This window comes from Crinia signifera, chromosome 11 (genome assembly GCF_055691185.1).
Source record: "Crinia signifera chromosome 11, ASM5569118v1, whole genome shotgun sequence".
NCBI lineage: Eukaryota > Metazoa > Chordata > Amphibia > Anura > Myobatrachidae > Crinia > Crinia signifera.
The window spans coordinates 4,729,821-4,747,273 of record NC_139227.1 but is presented as its reverse complement, the minus strand read 5'-3'; the positions used below and the strand labels follow the sequence as shown (position 1 = coordinate 4,747,273).

The window sequence follows — 17,453 nt, the reverse complement described above, 5'->3', positions numbered from 1 at the left end:
CAGTATTGCTTTGTGACAGGTTATGTACAGTATTAACTGATAAGAATTGTTTGGAATAGTTAAATTAATAATGCTGAAAAAATCAAAAAGTGTGCAACAATATTTTTGATTGCCAAAATGAACTGATATTGGAAAACAAATAATTGCATTTGTGCTTTGGGAAGACCAGGTTCCTTGTACTGTGCAACATTCACATTTTCAACTTTTATTTTGCACAAGGGGATAAAACAATAGATTGAGAATTGTGTGTGTGTGTGGGGGGGGGGGGGTAAATGTAGAGGTGCATCTTCTGAAACTGTTCAATTTATATATTCTGTGTAAAGAGAAAATGTTTATTCATCTGATGACTATAAGGCAAAAGGCGATGACATTGGCTGAACTGTATGTTTGACGAGATATTTAACCCATCGCTGCATCTACAAGTCTGCACCGAACTTTGCCACATACAAAACAACTACCCCTCTGGTGCTCATGGGGTTAAAACAACATGAAACACATTTGCAGTGTATCTTGGAATATCAGATGCAGAATATGATTGGGATCCTGTCCTGTCCTGGGCTTTGGGATTACCGTGACGTCATTTTCCTCCTCATCCATGGATGAATACTAAAGAACTATAGATAAGCAAATAATACAACAAGCTGCTGTATCTTGCAAGATTTATTCTTTTTTTTTTTTTTTTTTTAAATCTTGTCTGATAAACTGAGTTTTCCTGATTTATTATTCTGACAGCAAGCCTAACCTCTTTGTAGCATTGTCCAGAAAGCTGAAGATGCTTTTCTTGTTAAGTGCAATCATATATAATTAAGTAAAAAGCCTGGACTTGGGATGTGCGTCTGATTCTGCTTTGCTTACGACTGATCTGCAAGTAATCTATTGTCTATGGTAATAAAAAAATCAGGAGCGGAGATGTCATTTTCTCAGTTTGGATATTCGTATAACGGGAACTCTCAGGTAAGTGGCAGTGCCCTGCTCTCATTCCCCAGGTCCTATTATACACACATGCAGCGCATCACTGCATGATCAGAAGCCCTCTGTGTGAACTGCTTCTACACGTAGAACATTTTGTGATAAATAGTCACCGTCTTTGATTAGATATAACAGTTTACATTATCATTGTATATGCATTTACAACATTATAGTTCTACTGATTACTTTAACTAGAAAATATGTTATGCTTAACTATTTCCTTTTCTAGTTATATAATGTTTAAATTACACACATAGTACATATATAAATACAAACATAAATACACACACTATATATATATATATATATATATATATATATATATATATATATATATATATATATATAGTATAATACAGTATTTTTTTTCCATCGGATATGCAATCTTATGGACAATAGAGTATTTTAATTCACTTTTGATGTATCTGTCTCATTTGCAACAATATTTAGGAAACACATCTAGAAAGCAATGAATGTTTAATAACTGAAATGTGCTAAAGCAAAGATTCTCAGTGCTACCTAATATGTCAAAGTGGCCAAGAAGAAAAATGTATTAGAAATCTATTTATGTCAAATGTATACACACCTGAAAAACATATTTGGAAAGTATGTTATGCTTAAACGTTGAATGAAATTGCTCTGTGATATAACCAGTGAGAGTACTTTATATGTATGATCAGAATTCATTTCTAAGACTATACTTTGTATTTTTTCTCCACGAGCTTCAGCAGATTTTCTTCTTTTCTGTCTGCAGTATTTGGTTTCGGCAAATCCCAGCACAATGTGTTATGATCCTTCCGTACCCAGATCTCTGCCCGAGGTCTCTGCCACGTCTGCCCAGACACCAACCATCTGCTGTCCTTCCTATGAGAACAGGTTGCTGGTCAGCACAAGGACTGATCTCAATGCAGCTCTTGGGGTATATAATTCTCCGTACACTACTGCAAGCCCAGGTTATACCAGTTATCTCCCTTGTAGCACTGACCCAACGACGTTATATCCCACCTTGGTGAGTAACACGGTACCTGCTAACATTTACCTTGGCACCTTTCCTCCACTGACACAATATTCTATAAGACATTCCATAGATTTTATACATGTTGCATCTAATTAATCAAAGGAGCAGTAAAGACAATTATTTCCTTCTTTTGTTGCTGAGTGCTTTTTGTTCTCTAATTAACCCTTGCATTTTAAATGGGATTCCTGTTTTAGCACTTCTGTGGTAAAGAGAAAAGCAAACGCCACATCATTAAATAGTTACATCTTTATAGTATACTGCATCAGTCTATACAATGTTTTGAAATGTCAGTTTTTCATATTATTTATGGTATTAAATGTCGATTCTTAACAGACAACTCTTTTTTTATATATATGCAAGACCTCACAGTATGAAATGAAGGATGGTGCCAGCTCCCTGCACCCAGGGATAGCTCAGCCGGCTGCATACTATCCATATGATCACTCCTTGGGGCAGTACCAGTACGACAGGTAACATTCTCTTTGATCAATAAGAATAACTAATGTTCTGTCTGTGATTCTGCAACAGACATCAAACCGCACCATTTCCAAGGGACTAACGCTACATATGATGAATCCCAAAGCAAGCATAGAACAGGAATTTGTTTTTATAATTTGAACAACTAAGTAAGCCCTATCGTAGAATGTCAATGCAGAATAATAGAAATGTGACTTTTAAAACGGTCTCATAGCATGTTTGGCATATACTGTATCCTTAAAAATTATCAATAAAACACATTAGTACATCTATCTATCTATACTATATACAATATCTATTAATAAAATAAACACCTGCATTTCAGCACTATACAGTAGAACTGAATGGGTCCTAATTTGTTTCAGCAGCAAATTACATCAGGTCGAAAAAATTCGGTTTTGCTATTTGTTTAAGACTGTATGTCCCGGTCTTTATCTGTTACTTTTTTATTTTACAATGTCATTTGCATACATACGATCTTTTTAATTAGGAATGAGCCTCGCGATTTGTTTACAAACCTCCTATAGCTGGAGTCACTAGGGTGTTGCGGTGGGGTAGGGGGGGGATGCTCCCAGATGTCACCCACTACCCACCAGTACCTTGCTCCTGTAACAGTGTAGGAACAAGCAGCGCACTCACTGCAGATCTGCAGTGCAGCCCGCATCTCACAGACCCTCAAAGTAATGACAACAGGTGAAGGGCCACAAGGCCATGCTCCTCCCATGAGGCCACACCCCTTAACCACAAAACATTTCCCCTTTTCATAAGCACACGAACAAAGACCTCAACATCATGGGTTTTTAGGTAAAGTGATGCCACTGGCTGAGTGTCATACATAAGAAAAGAGAAGGACCAAAACAGGCAGGCTCAATGATGGGGACACCCTCTTTCCATTCAATTTAAAAACTCATGTTTCACAAAATACAGAATTAAAAAAAAAGTTAAACACCATCACAATCCAAATCAAGGTAAGTATTCAAAATCCAAATGCAAATCAAGTGAAGTATCCAAAATGAAAAATTCATGTTAAAGTGTTAAGTAAAATATCAAGGGGCAAATACAGAGACAAATATCAATGGTAAACAATGGCTCATATGGGAGTCAGATCCCACCAATTGACATATGTCAAGGGGAAAATTGGTCAACGACAAGTATAGACTTGTCATATTTACCTAATTTATGGGATGATTGTAAGGAAATTAGAAATGTAGAGCTGGGAGCTCTCAATACCCATGCAGGAAATGATTTAACCGCTAACCCCATTCTTTGTTTCAATCCTGAAAGGTAAATCTGTAAAGCACTTTGTACAGTTTAACAGGTGATAGAAGATAAACAGCAATTACAGTAGAAGACTTGGGCATATGCAAACCCTTTTATAGAGCCTAGTAAACAAAATGCACCTGTAGTCTATTTAGCCTGACCTTTGATAAGTCATTCACAACAATAATTATCAACATTTACTGAAGCGATCTAAACAAAATTACCATCATTAACTATCAATCTTTGAATTGCTTTATCATAACGATTTTGTGAAGCAACTCAATTTTTAAGAAGTGGATTTGTGGGATTCGTACAATGAGGAGTGGAAGACATGGTTTAGCTAAATCTATTGCCACTCTGAATGTATTGATTTATCTTTTGGGTTTACCAAATGCTTTGGTACTTATTCAACAATATTGCAAAGTTACTTACTTATTTTGCTTTGTTCTCAACTCCAATTCAACCCCCTATATTTTTGTAAGAAACTTTTAGTAATGTTACTTGACAAATAGAAAATAAATGACTAATAATTATATGTTTTATTTTGTAAGACTGGCTTAAATCATACTACTGTATCTAAAGATTTTGACTTACAATTCCAATTCTTTCAGAACAATTTTAATGTAGTTTCTCAAATATTTATTTTTGAAAGGTTTGGGGCGCTAGATTTCACGGTCTCTGCCAGGAGGAAAAATGCAACCAGAGAGACCACAAGCACACTTAAAACCTGGTTATATGAGCATAGAAAGAACCCTTATCCAACAAAGGGTGAAAAGATTATGCTGGCGATTATCACCAAGATGACACTCACACAAGTATCCACGTGGTTTGCGAATGCAAGACGGAGGCTAAAAAAGGAAAACAAGATGACCTGGTCTCCAAAAAACAAAGCCGGTGATGAAAAGAAAGAAGAAGACACAGAGGAATACAATGGAGATAGTGATGATCCAGGTAACGTCAAGAATGTTTATCATTTGTGGAACACAAAATAAAAATGTAAAGTCATATTATATCTATTACCATTTAGTTCATACCATGATCAGCTATAATTCAGTAAGGAGAATGTAGAGCAAATTTTTAAACATTTACGGTATAGAATTTTTGGTACTTCTTTACTTTCGCGGCGCCAGCATGGCGAGCGAAGCGAGCCCCGCAAGGGGACTCTGACGCGCGGCGCCATGCTGGCGCCGTGAAAGTAAAGAAGTACCGAATTTTTCAGTTCCAATGCAAAAAAATATTTCATTTATTAAATAGAGTAGTAGTCTTAGGTATTAAGTGTGTCTTAGGTTTGTTCCATTAGACCTAATTCAAAGGTGGACGCAGTCAAGCCCCTTTCACATTGCAGCTTTAACACGGCATATTTCCATTTTTCTACTGCTTTAAAATGGGTACAGCTGTAATGTGAAAGCTCCATTGTCGATTTACCGGTTACAGAATACCGGTATTTTGAAACGTGTTAAAAGCAGGATCCTACTAGTTTCTGAGCCGTTTTCCCTGCAGTCTGAACAGCTAGGAGACGGTATTTGCTACAAATGATAACACACAAGTGTGATAGGTTATCTCCCTGCATGATCCACGCCCACAAGCAGGAAAAGGCCATTTAAGATGACATTGTATGGCTTTCTGTGGGTGAAACGGGTTGAATCTGAAAGGTACAAAAACGATATTGAAACTGCAATATACCTTTACAACATGCAATATGAAAGGGGTTTAACTGGCTTTTGACCCGTTTTAAGACACGTTTACAAAAATGGGTTGAAAGCAAGTTTTTGCAATGTGCAATGCCCAGCTCAGAAGACTTGGACTATTTCAATGTGGACACTGGGAGGCAACCTAAAGTCTTCACAAAAAGATGTGTAGTCATTGGCATGTCATAGGTGTGTAATGGGCATGTATCGGCATATGGCTTTGATCTACTTCACAACACGGCAAATACAGTGGCCATATGTTTATAGACTTTCTTCCAGGCAGGGGCTGCTGTAGGAGTCAATTTTGCAACGTAACATGTGTTGATAGTGGAGAAATCAGATCCACCAGTGCACTTGAGCAATGCTCAGATAAGAAAGTGGTGTTAGGTCAGTCCATTTCACAGAAGTAGACAAGAGGAAAGCTTAAACCGGTATTTGTATATTTTCACACTTTAGACCCAATGAGTAATTGCAGCCACTTTTGAATCAATAAAATGAGAATAAGAGAATTACAAGTAATTGTGACTTCGGAGTTTATCCAAGTTTTTTCTTCAAAAGCAGCTACTTCAAAAGGGATAATCACTCCCAAAAACAGAAATACAAAGCACACATGGAAAAAAGCAGCATTAAGAGTTCAAATTAAACAATAATATTTATAATAGGGGACTGTTTGTAAAATTACTATATTTAATACATGAATGGGAAAAAAATGTGTAGCAGCATTCAGTAAAGGCTTAGTTGATGAAACCACATGGTAATATGCAAATCCGTATAATTGATGAGCTTGTTTCTATTAATTTAAATGGACTCAGTCCCAATATATGGTGAGGATAATCAGAATTCGCTAGCATCGCAGCAATTGGGAGAAAAGCTCAAAGTTCATAAAATGGTGTCAACCAAATGTTTACCTTTGGAGGATTTCTCATAGGTTCATTAAATGCATGGTCCATGGTAATGTCCTCACTAGAAATACATTAAAGAATGTGGCCCCTTAGCTTGTAAAGCAGCAGCTTGTGTTCTCAATGAGACATCATGCTTGCAGAGTCAAAATAGTGGCCCAAGAAATTGCAATAGGAAAGCCAGTGGGTGAAAGTACAGTATACATCTGATGTTGATGCTTGCAGAGTGCTGGATCAGTGTTTAAATACCTAACTTAGGGGCAGGTTTATTAACCTTGGAGAAGAGATAAACTGGAGATAAAGTGGAGAAAAGGTAAAAGGAGATAAAGCACCAGCCAATCAGCTGTGTTTGAAAAAGACAGTTGGGAGTTGATTGGCTGGTGCTTTATCTCCTTTTACCTTTTCTCCAGTTTATCTCCAGTTTATCTCTTCTCCAAGCTTAATAAATCTGCCCCTGTATGAGGTAATCATGTGCACCTGATACAGACAATCCCACCTCAGACCCATTGTTCATAAATAAAAAAACTGAATTTGCAGTGCAGACACTTTATATTTCATTAATACATATTATGGTGCCTCTATTTTTAAAACTCTCTTGTTTCAGATGAAAAAATATGCAAAAATGAAAAAGAGCTTAAGCATCCTGACATAAGTGACCTTGAAGAAGAGTCTACTGGCATCGACAATGACAGCAAGAACATGCAATGCCGTCCCACTGGGGCCAGGTCCAGTTCCTATGCATCAGTGACCACTGACTGCAGCTTAACACCAAATGACAATGCTCACAATTTTCCCTGCAGAAAAGACAATGAAGAAGATGTTTTAGGAGTAGTGGTTTCGAAAAAGAGCCTTCAAAGATACAGTGAACATATAATCAGTTGTGAGACTGCAGAAAAACCCAGAATTTGGTCATTGGCTCACACAGCGGGTGCCAACAATACTGTGGATATTGAAAGTTGTAGCAGCAGATCAGTGAGTCCAGATTGTCACTTTTTAAGAAGAAGGCACTCTACTGGTTTATGTAGTGAGCTGAGGTCCCTGCACAGTGTAAAGAGTCAAAGTCAAACAGAATGTTCTTTTGAAGAAATGTCTCAAACAGCTAAGGTTTTTAGAACTTCAACATTTAATCTACAGTCATTTCAACTCAGCTGTCCCTATCCTGTTCTGGGAGATCCATGTGAATATTCATCTGGAGTGGAAGGTATCTACTTGTCCATGTTCTTCTAATGGTTTTATAAAAAAAAACTACACCGAAGTTGTAAAAAACACAATAAGGTATTCTTTTTTGGTGTTAAAAAAATATATGCACTTTTATGTAATAACATCACTCATATATTTTACAAGACAATGGTAAAAAATCATAGACACGTACAATTTGATGGCAGTTAAGAACCATTTAGCCCATCTAGTCTGCTCTTGTAAATACTCACACTTACACACTAGGATTCATTTGTGTTGGGAGCCAAATAACCTATACATACAGTATATTTTTGGATTGTGCGAGGAAACCTGATTACCACATAAAAACCAATGCAAGCAGGGCCACACAGTTAGGGCCATGGTAGGCATGTCCATTTTCAAGTGTAAGAATGTTTTTTTGAGCTCATTGGCATACATCTATTCAGTGCTAAAGAAGGTGTAACTGACGCTGTGCAGAAATCCAAAAATATTTTCTGAACAAATTAAGAGGAATTAGTAGAGCAGGAAATGTTAATCCACATTGGCTGGGGTATTAAGATACCAATAGGAGTAACTCTGCAACTAAAATGATGCATAAGCTACATATACTGTAAGTGAAGATGTATTTATTTTTTATTAACTATGCTTTACAAAGCATAGTTATGGGCAAAAACACATAACAAAATCCAGTACAAGACAGTTTAGGACAAGTATGGAAAGTTTTTTCCAGGTGTTTGCCAGCTCCACCATATATATATAAAAAATAAATATTGTTTTTAATTAAAACAGTCAAATATAAATATCACAGAAAAAACATCAAAATGGCATGCTCCACTGTGGATGTAGGGTTAGAAATTCATCCTGATGGAGGATTCCTTGTGTTGAGTAGTAGAGCGTTATGTGTGGCTATTTGAGTTCCAGGTTAGATAACTTTTAGTGGTTTTCCTTTTCTTTTTTAGTCAATGAAAATATTATTGTTCTTTTTCCTTATTCATTACTTTAACTTTTTTTGTGCCAAATGTGTAAAAGATTCTTCAATTCATTATTTTTACTTAGCAGCTGGCACTAGATGGCTCCCATCCGAGCAATTCAAATATGTGGGGTAGGGACAATTCAGCTTGCCGTCTCTGAGCTGAAATGTGCAGAAAGTCTCCCTTTAGGGTGACCAAACTGGACTTTTTAAACTGCAGGTAGTAAATCTGTAGTATCCACCTCTGTGTAACATTAATTTCAATTGCTCTGAAATAAAAAGTGAAATATTTTTCAGAGAAATTCCATTGTGTGCTTACAATTCCATTTTCACATCATACAGCCACACGACTACCCATCTTTCCTTGCAACTTTATATTATCGTGTTCATCCTGCTAATTTAATTTAAGCATTTTAGCATTTCATTTTATCAGGACAAAATAGTTTTGCATTAGCAAAGTCACTAATTAATAAAAGCACATTACATTGTAGAGATTATTATTTTAGTTTTTAATTTCAATATCATGCTATGTGAAATGGCTCTGCAAAATATTATTCATGTTTTCATTAATGCAGCCATACATTATGTTGGTGATTGTTTCCTAAAGCCCTCCATATACCAAGGTGTCTACAATGCCATAATACAAAAACATTCCTTGACAATGTTTAAATAAATATTTTATTTTATGTATTTAGTGAAAATGTCCCAAACCCTGAAAGAAGTACAAGTTTACTACATGTTCCTATCTAAATAAATCCTAACAATGGTAATGTGTACATGTGCCACAGAGTAGAAATATAAACTTTGCATACAAATACACCAAATATGGTGAAGGTCTGATGATTTTTTTTTTGTAATGTAAGCTGTGACAAAGAGTAACTATTTTTTAAGATCATAGTATTATTTTATTTATTTATTAACAGTTTCTTATATAGCTCATACATATTCTGCAGCACTTTACACAGTATACTGTACAGTAGTTACTCAGTCACATCAGTCCCTGCCCCAGTGGAGCTTACAATCTATATTCCCTACCACATGTACACACACACAGAGACATTCTAGGGTTAATTTTTGTTGGAAGCCAATTGACCTACCAGTATATTTTTGGATTGTGGGAGGAAACTGGAGTACCCGGAGTAAGCCCATGCAAACACGGGGAGAATATACAAACTCTGCACAGTTAGAGCCATGGTGGGGATAGAACCCATGACCTCAGTGCTGTGAGGCAGTAATGCTAACCTTTACACCATCCGTACTGGATATATAACACATGGTGGTAATAGAACCCATGACCTCAGCGCTGTGAGGCAGTAATGCTAACCATTACAACATCCGTACTGCCCCGTATATATAACACATGGTGGGGATAGAACCCATGACCTCAGCGATGTGAGGCAGTAATGCTAACCATTACACCGTCCGTACTGCCTGTATATATAACACATGGTGGGGATAGAACCCATGACCTCAGTGCTGTGAGGCAGTTATGCTAACCATTACACCGTCCGTACTGCCCCGTATATATAACACATGGTGGGGATAGAACCCATGACCTCAGTGCTGTGAGGCAGTAATCTAACCATTACACCATCCGTACTGCCCTGTATATATAACACATGGTGGGGATAGAACCCATGACCTCAGTGCTGTGAGGCAGTAATCTAACCATTACACCATCTGTACTGCCCTGTATATATAACACATGGTGGGAATTGAACCCATGACCTCAGTGCTGTGAGGCAGTAATGCTAACCATTACACCATCTGTACTGCCCTGTATATATAACACGTGGTGGGAATAGAACCTATGACCTCAGTGCTGTGAGGCAGTAATGCTAACCATTACACTGTCCGTACTGCCCTGTATATATAACACGTGGTGGGGATAGAACCCATGACCTCAGCGCTGTGAGGCAGTAATGCTAACCATTACACCGACCGTACTGCCCCGTATATATAACACATGGTGGGGATAGAACCCATGACCTCAGCGCTGTGAGGCAGTAATGTAACCATTACACCATCCGTACTGCCCCGTAAATATAACACATGGTGGGGATAGAACCCATGACCTCAGTGCTGTGAGGCAGTAATGCTAACCATTACACCATCCGTACTGCCCCGTATATATAACACATGGTGGGAATTGAACCCATGACCTCAGTGCTGTGAGGCAGCAATGCTAACCATTACACTGTCTGTATTTTATGTATCTTCATTGAGTTATGTTTTTATTTTGCATTTATTATTTTTAATTTATTAAGAGAAGTCATAAAAAGTTCTAGAAGGATATTAGTTTTGTCCTACTACCAGCATAGTACATAGCACAGCACTCTACTATTCTATCCAATTTGCACTGGACAGGAATGATATTGTTGCCCATATACAGTACATTTACCTACACCATCAGTTCCCCGCTTATGAGATTCCCTAGTCCAAATGCTGCAACAAATGGTACTTTCACTTTGCTGTAAGCACATAAAGAGATTATTGTTATGAAGCCTTTTAACATAAGTCGTGACTGCTCTTCCCTGTGTTTTTGAACAATGATTTATACCATCAATTACATTTAAATAAGAATAATTGATTCGATATTAAATGGATTCATTGTGTACTGTACAACAAAGTTTGCAAAAATGGATCAGGTATCAAGAACATGCAATAGTATGATCCTTTATTCAGGGTGTAGATTCAGTTTAACATGTTGTACAATTCTGTATGTATTTTCAGGACAATATAGGGTGTATGATTTTTGATTTGAATGAAACAACATACTGTATGTATAAGATAGACTTAAAACATGGCATGACTAAAGGCCCATACACACTGGACGAGTTGAAAGATGCTCAAACTTGGTGTTTTGAGCGGCTTTCAGCTCAAAGCCGCCCAGTGTGTACGGCCCGGCGATGAGCGCTGCTGCACATCCCCGCATCATCGCCGGGAAAGCCGCTCATCTGCTGGTAATACCAGCAGATCAGCGGCATTGAGGATGGCTTTGCATAGCTCTGCGCTATGCAACGCCGTCCCCCCCCCCCCCCCCCCCCCCTCTGTCGGCGCCAGGCATGGGGAAAGCCGCTCAGTGTGTATGCAGTGTGTATGTACTGAGCTGCTTTCCCCGCAGCGATGATTGGCATCATCGCTATCCATACACACTGGGCATAGTCGCCCAGTGTTTATGGACCTTAATGCAGTGCAAAGCTTTGGACCATGATGGAGTCCAGCCTTCAAGAATCCAAGGAGTATATTTACCTAAGTGTGGCTTTTTAGAGGTCAACTTATTGCTCATAGCAACCAGATTCTACTTATAGAATTAGGTAGGTTGTTCTGGGCAACATATTAACTTCTAAATACCCACACTTTAACAAATATACCCCCTGCTGTTTCGTCTGACCAAGCCATTATAAATGTACCTCAATTGTCAATAAGAGTCTCCTAAGCTTGTAAATGTCAGGAGCCATTTTATTTAGCGGGAGATCAATCACAGCTTGGAGAGAGCTAAAGTACTAATCGATCAGCTTCTGTCATTTTACAGACAATGGGGCAGATGTATTAAGCCTGGTGAAGAGATAAAGTGGAAGGTGATAATGCAGCAGCCAATCATCTCCTGTCATTTATTAAACATAACTGATTGGCTGGTGTGTTATCACCTTCAACTTTATCGCCACTTTATCTCTTCACCAGGCTTAATATATCTGCCCCTATGTATGAAAAATGACAGGGTAGACCTGATTGGTACTCTCTCCACTTTAAATATCTCCAATCCTTGATAAATCTCCCCCTTAGTTCCTTTCCTGTGATGAGTACAGAAATAAATGTGTTGAATACAAGTTGGCCATAATTACAGTTATACAACCAACAAAGTCCGTCACATACAGCAAATTTCCTTATTTTACTTATGGTTAATATTCCTCTCATAATATTTCTTCTCTAAAAATTAGTTTTTAGAATTTTTTCAAAAAGGGCTACAGTACTTACGTTTATAATTGTCTCCATGCTGTACCATGACGTTAATAATAATACATTTCTTAATGAATGGACGGGGATAAGGTTTTAACGTATGGTAACCATATACTGAAGAATTTGATATGTTTTGTATGATACAGTATATACATTTTGGTTGAGCTTTAATGAGGATAAAAATTAGTTGATGAATTTTCATAGGTATAGGACAGTGGTTCCCAAACTGTGTGCCTAGGCTCCCTGGGGTGCCTCGGGACACTTGCATGCGTGCCTCGGGATACTTGCATGGGTGCCTCGGGACACTTGCAGGGGTGCCTTGGATTAGTGGTCTAGAGGCAATTTCAATTATTTATGGTCATTGTAAAAGGCAAAAACATTGCTGGTGGGCTACCAATAATAAAATATGTGGACAAACAGAAGCTAATCCTGTCCCTCACCCATAAATAAACCCATGTATGACATACAAATCAATTTACAGAATTAGAAACTTTTGGACTAGGGGTTCCGTGAAAAAAATTCTGATGCTCTAGGGGTTCCGTGATTTTAAAAAGTTTGGGAACCGCTGGTATAGGAAGACTATACCATTGTGAGACTGTACAAGTGATTTCAGGCTACTGCTATTATATTTATGTCAAATTGTGCAATGACAAAGCTCTGATTGTGTCCACACACAGGGGTTGAACGGGCTATGAAGACAAGCAAAGACGTTTCAGAACACAGGCAAACCAGTTTTCTGGATGACCATGATTTGCTAAGGACAGCGTTCCGACAAGTTATGAGGAGGTGATCTTGATGCAAAGAGTATTCTAGTAAGGGCCACGTGAGAGATGAGTAAAGTGATGAAACAAACAACTCACTGTTTACTGTATGCGCATGTAATGCATGGAAATCTTCACGGGACTTGAATCAAAGAAGCCACTCGAACTTTCCATTACAACCAACATTCAAACTTTACTATAAAAATAATGTTTTTATTGTGCACTTTATACAAACAATGGTGGGAGATTTTTTAAATCCTACATAATCTATGGTAAACCTCATTAAATGTATTTAGCATACGGTATGATGTATTCAGAAGCATTTCAAAATTGAGGAAAGACCAAACTATTTCTCTCCTTTGCTCCAATCAAGATGATGTAATTTCTACTATCTGCTTATAAATAAAACGGTTCTGATATTTATCTTAATAAGTTAGTTGTCTGATAACGTGTAATATTAAATAGGTGCAGTTACCCTAAGTAATAAATTTAAATAATCTCACGTAGATTCCACATCAAGCGTAATCTACTAAAATCAAGGTGCAAGGTGTAACATAGCTCAGCTCTGTTGTGCTTACCTGTATTAGTCCATAAATGAGCAGGCCCACTTCTAAACAAACCGGACTATCACTTTCAGGCATTTACTAATATAACATACAGTACTGATTTATGGTTCCACTTAAAAATGCACAATATCTACCCTTTCCATATCATTTAAACGACTGTATTTCCAACTGCAAAATTCTCTCTGTTATGGATCCGTTACAGCAAGTCGTAGAGTTACAGCTGTCCTGCAACAAGGAAGATCATTACCACCACAGTGGTTCCTCTTCCCTTACATGATCTACTGTTTGTAAATGCCATTACTAAAAGCAAATATTAGATTCACTGCTATCAGCTACTGGTGAATTGTTCCTAGATGATAAATGGCCACTATCATTTGTTAGATTTTGATATCTTTTTTTTGCTATTTAATGTAAAAATATTATTCAGTACTTGTTTAGTTTCACGGCGGCAGCTCTACGCTACGTTTTCAATGTAGCCTAAGCTACGTTATCAGTGTAGTCGCCACCGTGAAACTACACTGGGAGCAAAGGGAGCAGGGTGGTGGGTGGCAGAGGGAGCAGGGTGATGGGTGCTTTGTTTTATACTTACCGTCCTCCGGTCAGCGATCACCGCGGGCGACGGTCACTCCCCGGCGGCAGCTTTCAGACCCCCTCCTCCGGCAGTCACTCCCCGGTGCCAGCAATGTAAGTTATTCAGCGTATTGCCGCTGGGGGAGCATCACATGGTTTTCCTGCTGCCCCAGCGGCACTACGCTAATTGCTTACATTGTCGGCTGCCAGTGTCGGAGGAGGGGGACTGAACGCTGGCACCAGGGAGTGACGTTCGGAGGAGGGGGACTGAACGCTGCCCATCAGAGGAATTGATGGACGCGGTGGCCGGGCCGGAGGAGGGTAAATATAAAACCCAACACACACACATTTCCCCCACTATCTATGTCATACACCCAGTATCCACGTCAGCGTGGAGTTGTTTTTATTCTCAATACAGCACTATGTAACTGCCGCCGTGAAACTAAACAAGTACCTATTATTCTGTATTACTAGGATTTCATTTTCGATAAATAGCAAATGTTCCTTACAAAACTATGGCAGTGTCTCACAGACTAGAGAGAAAGGGGCTTCAATCCATACTTAATGAATTGTGAGCACAGATATTGAAAATGTATATTGGAAGAATTCCGCATATCTTCCAGCTACCAAGAACTTAATGCACTAAAGCACATAATATACACGTCGTCGTCATCATACATTTAAAAATAATAGAAACCACTTTGAAAGTAGCAAGAGGAGTCTATCTATGGAGATTAATATATTATACTGACAGAGCGGCAGATTAGACGTAAGGAGGAATAGAATCATTTGTGTCAAATAAAAGGAGTGTTCCTCAAAAATGGACCAAATAAGTGTTGACATGTCTGACGTTTTATTTTAAAATGATATTTCCCTATCATGATGATGTGGTCATTAACCATAATGTACTATTGGAGTCTCTGATATTTGATTCTACCTTGGCAGTGGCGTAACTATAAATTACTCTCCGCTTCAGCGTGTTTCCCCAGCGCGTGACATGATGACGTCACACGCATAATGGAGAAGCTGAAGCAGGATAGAGTAGGAGAGACCAGCATACACTGCTGCTTCCCTTGGCTCCGACACATCCCAGGCTGCCCTAGCACGCCCATCCGCACCCATCCTGTACACAGTAGCCAATAGCCGGCTCTGTGTACAGTCAATTAAATCAGTGGGGGGATTTGTCATCTCTGCCATGGCCGCACCAGCGCTGCGGCTGACTAGCCTCCGGTGCTCAGCCAGTGGGCAGCGGCAGGCAGCAGCATGTCAGTGCATCATGCATGTGCCGGCGCCCACACAGACCCCACTGCCGCTTGCTCCCCCAAGCGGCAGCTGGGGCTGCCTTAAAGTAGTTACGCCACTGTACCTTGAGTTTACAAACATTACATGAGAAATTATGTATTTGTAAACTGTATATAAGAAAATTAAATATGAATAATATCCAGTTTTAAATGTTCATAAGACAATGTATTAACTTGAAATATATTTGTTTTACAGCTATATATATATATATATATATATATATATATATATATATATAAATGATATGGCATCATCTATATGTAGGTATACGTAATTATTAGGTAATGTAGGTTTCATTTACATATTATTTAACGTTTTTATTAAGTTTACTTAATGATTCATTTGGGTAGGTATATTACAATGCAGATTGTCATATTGCAATTTTCTAAAGTATTGTAAATAAGGGCTTAGATACTAAGGAGTCAATTTACTAAAGGTTTTAAAAGTGAAAGTGTCATTGTTGCCCAGAGCAACCAATAAGAGTCTGGCTATCATTTCTGCATTGCATCTTAGAAAAAGATAGACATAATCTGATTGGTTGATTTAGACAACAGCACAACTTTAGTGAATTAACCCCTAAATCTCTAACATACTAATGTTCATTCTAGCGCCCGCCATCTTTGAAAACCCATGCAGTTTCTCTTCCCTGCCTGGAGTGTCGCTGTCTGCTGTGGTGTTTCTAGCACAGGTCTGGTTTGCATATCAATGCTGATATACTGACCACACTCTGCTGGAAGCATTACAGCAGACAGTGACACCCCAGGCAGGGAAGAGGAACTGCATGGGTTTTCAGAGATGGCGGGTGCTAGAATGAACACTACATACTATAGACAATATGAGTAGACAAATTAATTTTTGTAGAAAATATTTAGCTTTAGCTTTTTAACATGAATTCAATAATATTGAATATTTGTGAGTTTGTATTAGCAATTTATTATTTATATAAGTATTGATTTAAAACTTTTCCTTTTCTCTGCAACAACTGTCTTGGTCATTGAATTTCTCATTCACTTATTAATGTTATGTACTGCATATGCGCTCATTCATTCAACTGATGAAGGACTGAGAACACGAAAACATTGTGCTGTACACTTTGTACTTCTTTAATAAAATTGGATTATATCCTTCAATGAAGACTGCTGATCATTGAGTGAATTTGTGGTGCCAAGAGAATGATCTTATAGTGTATGTTATACTCAATATACTAAAGTAAATAATAATAATAATAATTATAAGCTAGACAGCGGCGTAACTATAGCACCGCAGCCCCCGCCACTGCGGGGGGCGCTGTGCATGTGGGGGCGCCGGGGGCTATAGTTACACCCCCCCCCCAATCCCCTGCAGACTTACCTGTCTCGCTGGTCCCGGCGGCTCCATTCTTCTGCTGAGGACCACCACAAAATGGCCGCCCCCATATAGCACACAGTTCTCTGAAACTCTCTGCTGAATGGGGGCGGCCATTTTGTGGTGGTCCTCAGCAGAAGAACGGAGCCGCCGGAACCAGCGAGATAGGTAAGGCTGCAGGGGATTGGGGGGGTTTGCATGGGCGGCGGGGCGGCGCGGGGGGGGTGCTTGGCAGGGCGGCGGCGGGGGGGGGGGGTGTGCTTGGCAGGGCGGCGGCGGGGGGGCGCCCAAAACATAGCTACGCCACTGAAGCTAGATACATTGTGGATTTTATGACGAACGATACTCTACTTACTGTACTGCAGCAAAATCTGGAAATGTGTTTTGGGCATACTTTTTACTTGACTTTATTCTGTCTCTAATTAAAAAAACTAACTGCACCACAGTTCTCCCTATGTGCTGTACATGCCGAGTTCGAACCCACTCATGC

At 38.8% G+C, this 17,453-nt stretch overlaps 1 protein-coding gene across 2 annotated transcripts; it reads left to right on the top strand.

The window, feature by feature from the left end:
* Nucleotides 1-320: 320 nt before the first annotated feature.
* On the top strand, nucleotides 321-15,759 carry IRX6 (iroquois homeobox 6). 2 transcript variants are annotated; one of them, XM_083165689.1, is made up of 6 exons: nucleotides 321-954; nucleotides 1,724-1,978; nucleotides 2,348-2,457; nucleotides 4,377-4,675; nucleotides 6,916-7,512; nucleotides 13,098-15,759. In XM_083165689.1, exons 1-6 carry the CDS (start codon nucleotides 883-885, stop codon nucleotides 13,208-13,210), a joined length of 1,446 nt encoding a protein of 481 aa, XP_083021815.1. In that variant the 5' UTR covers nucleotides 321-882; the 3' UTR covers nucleotides 13,211-15,759. The 2 variants fall into 2 exon arrangements, with proteins under 2 accessions (XP_083021815.1, XP_083021816.1); XM_083165690.1 differs by having other exon boundaries at nucleotides 6,916-7,586; nucleotides 13,098-13,206.
* The last annotated feature ends 1,694 nt before the right edge of the window (nucleotides 15,760-17,453 follow it).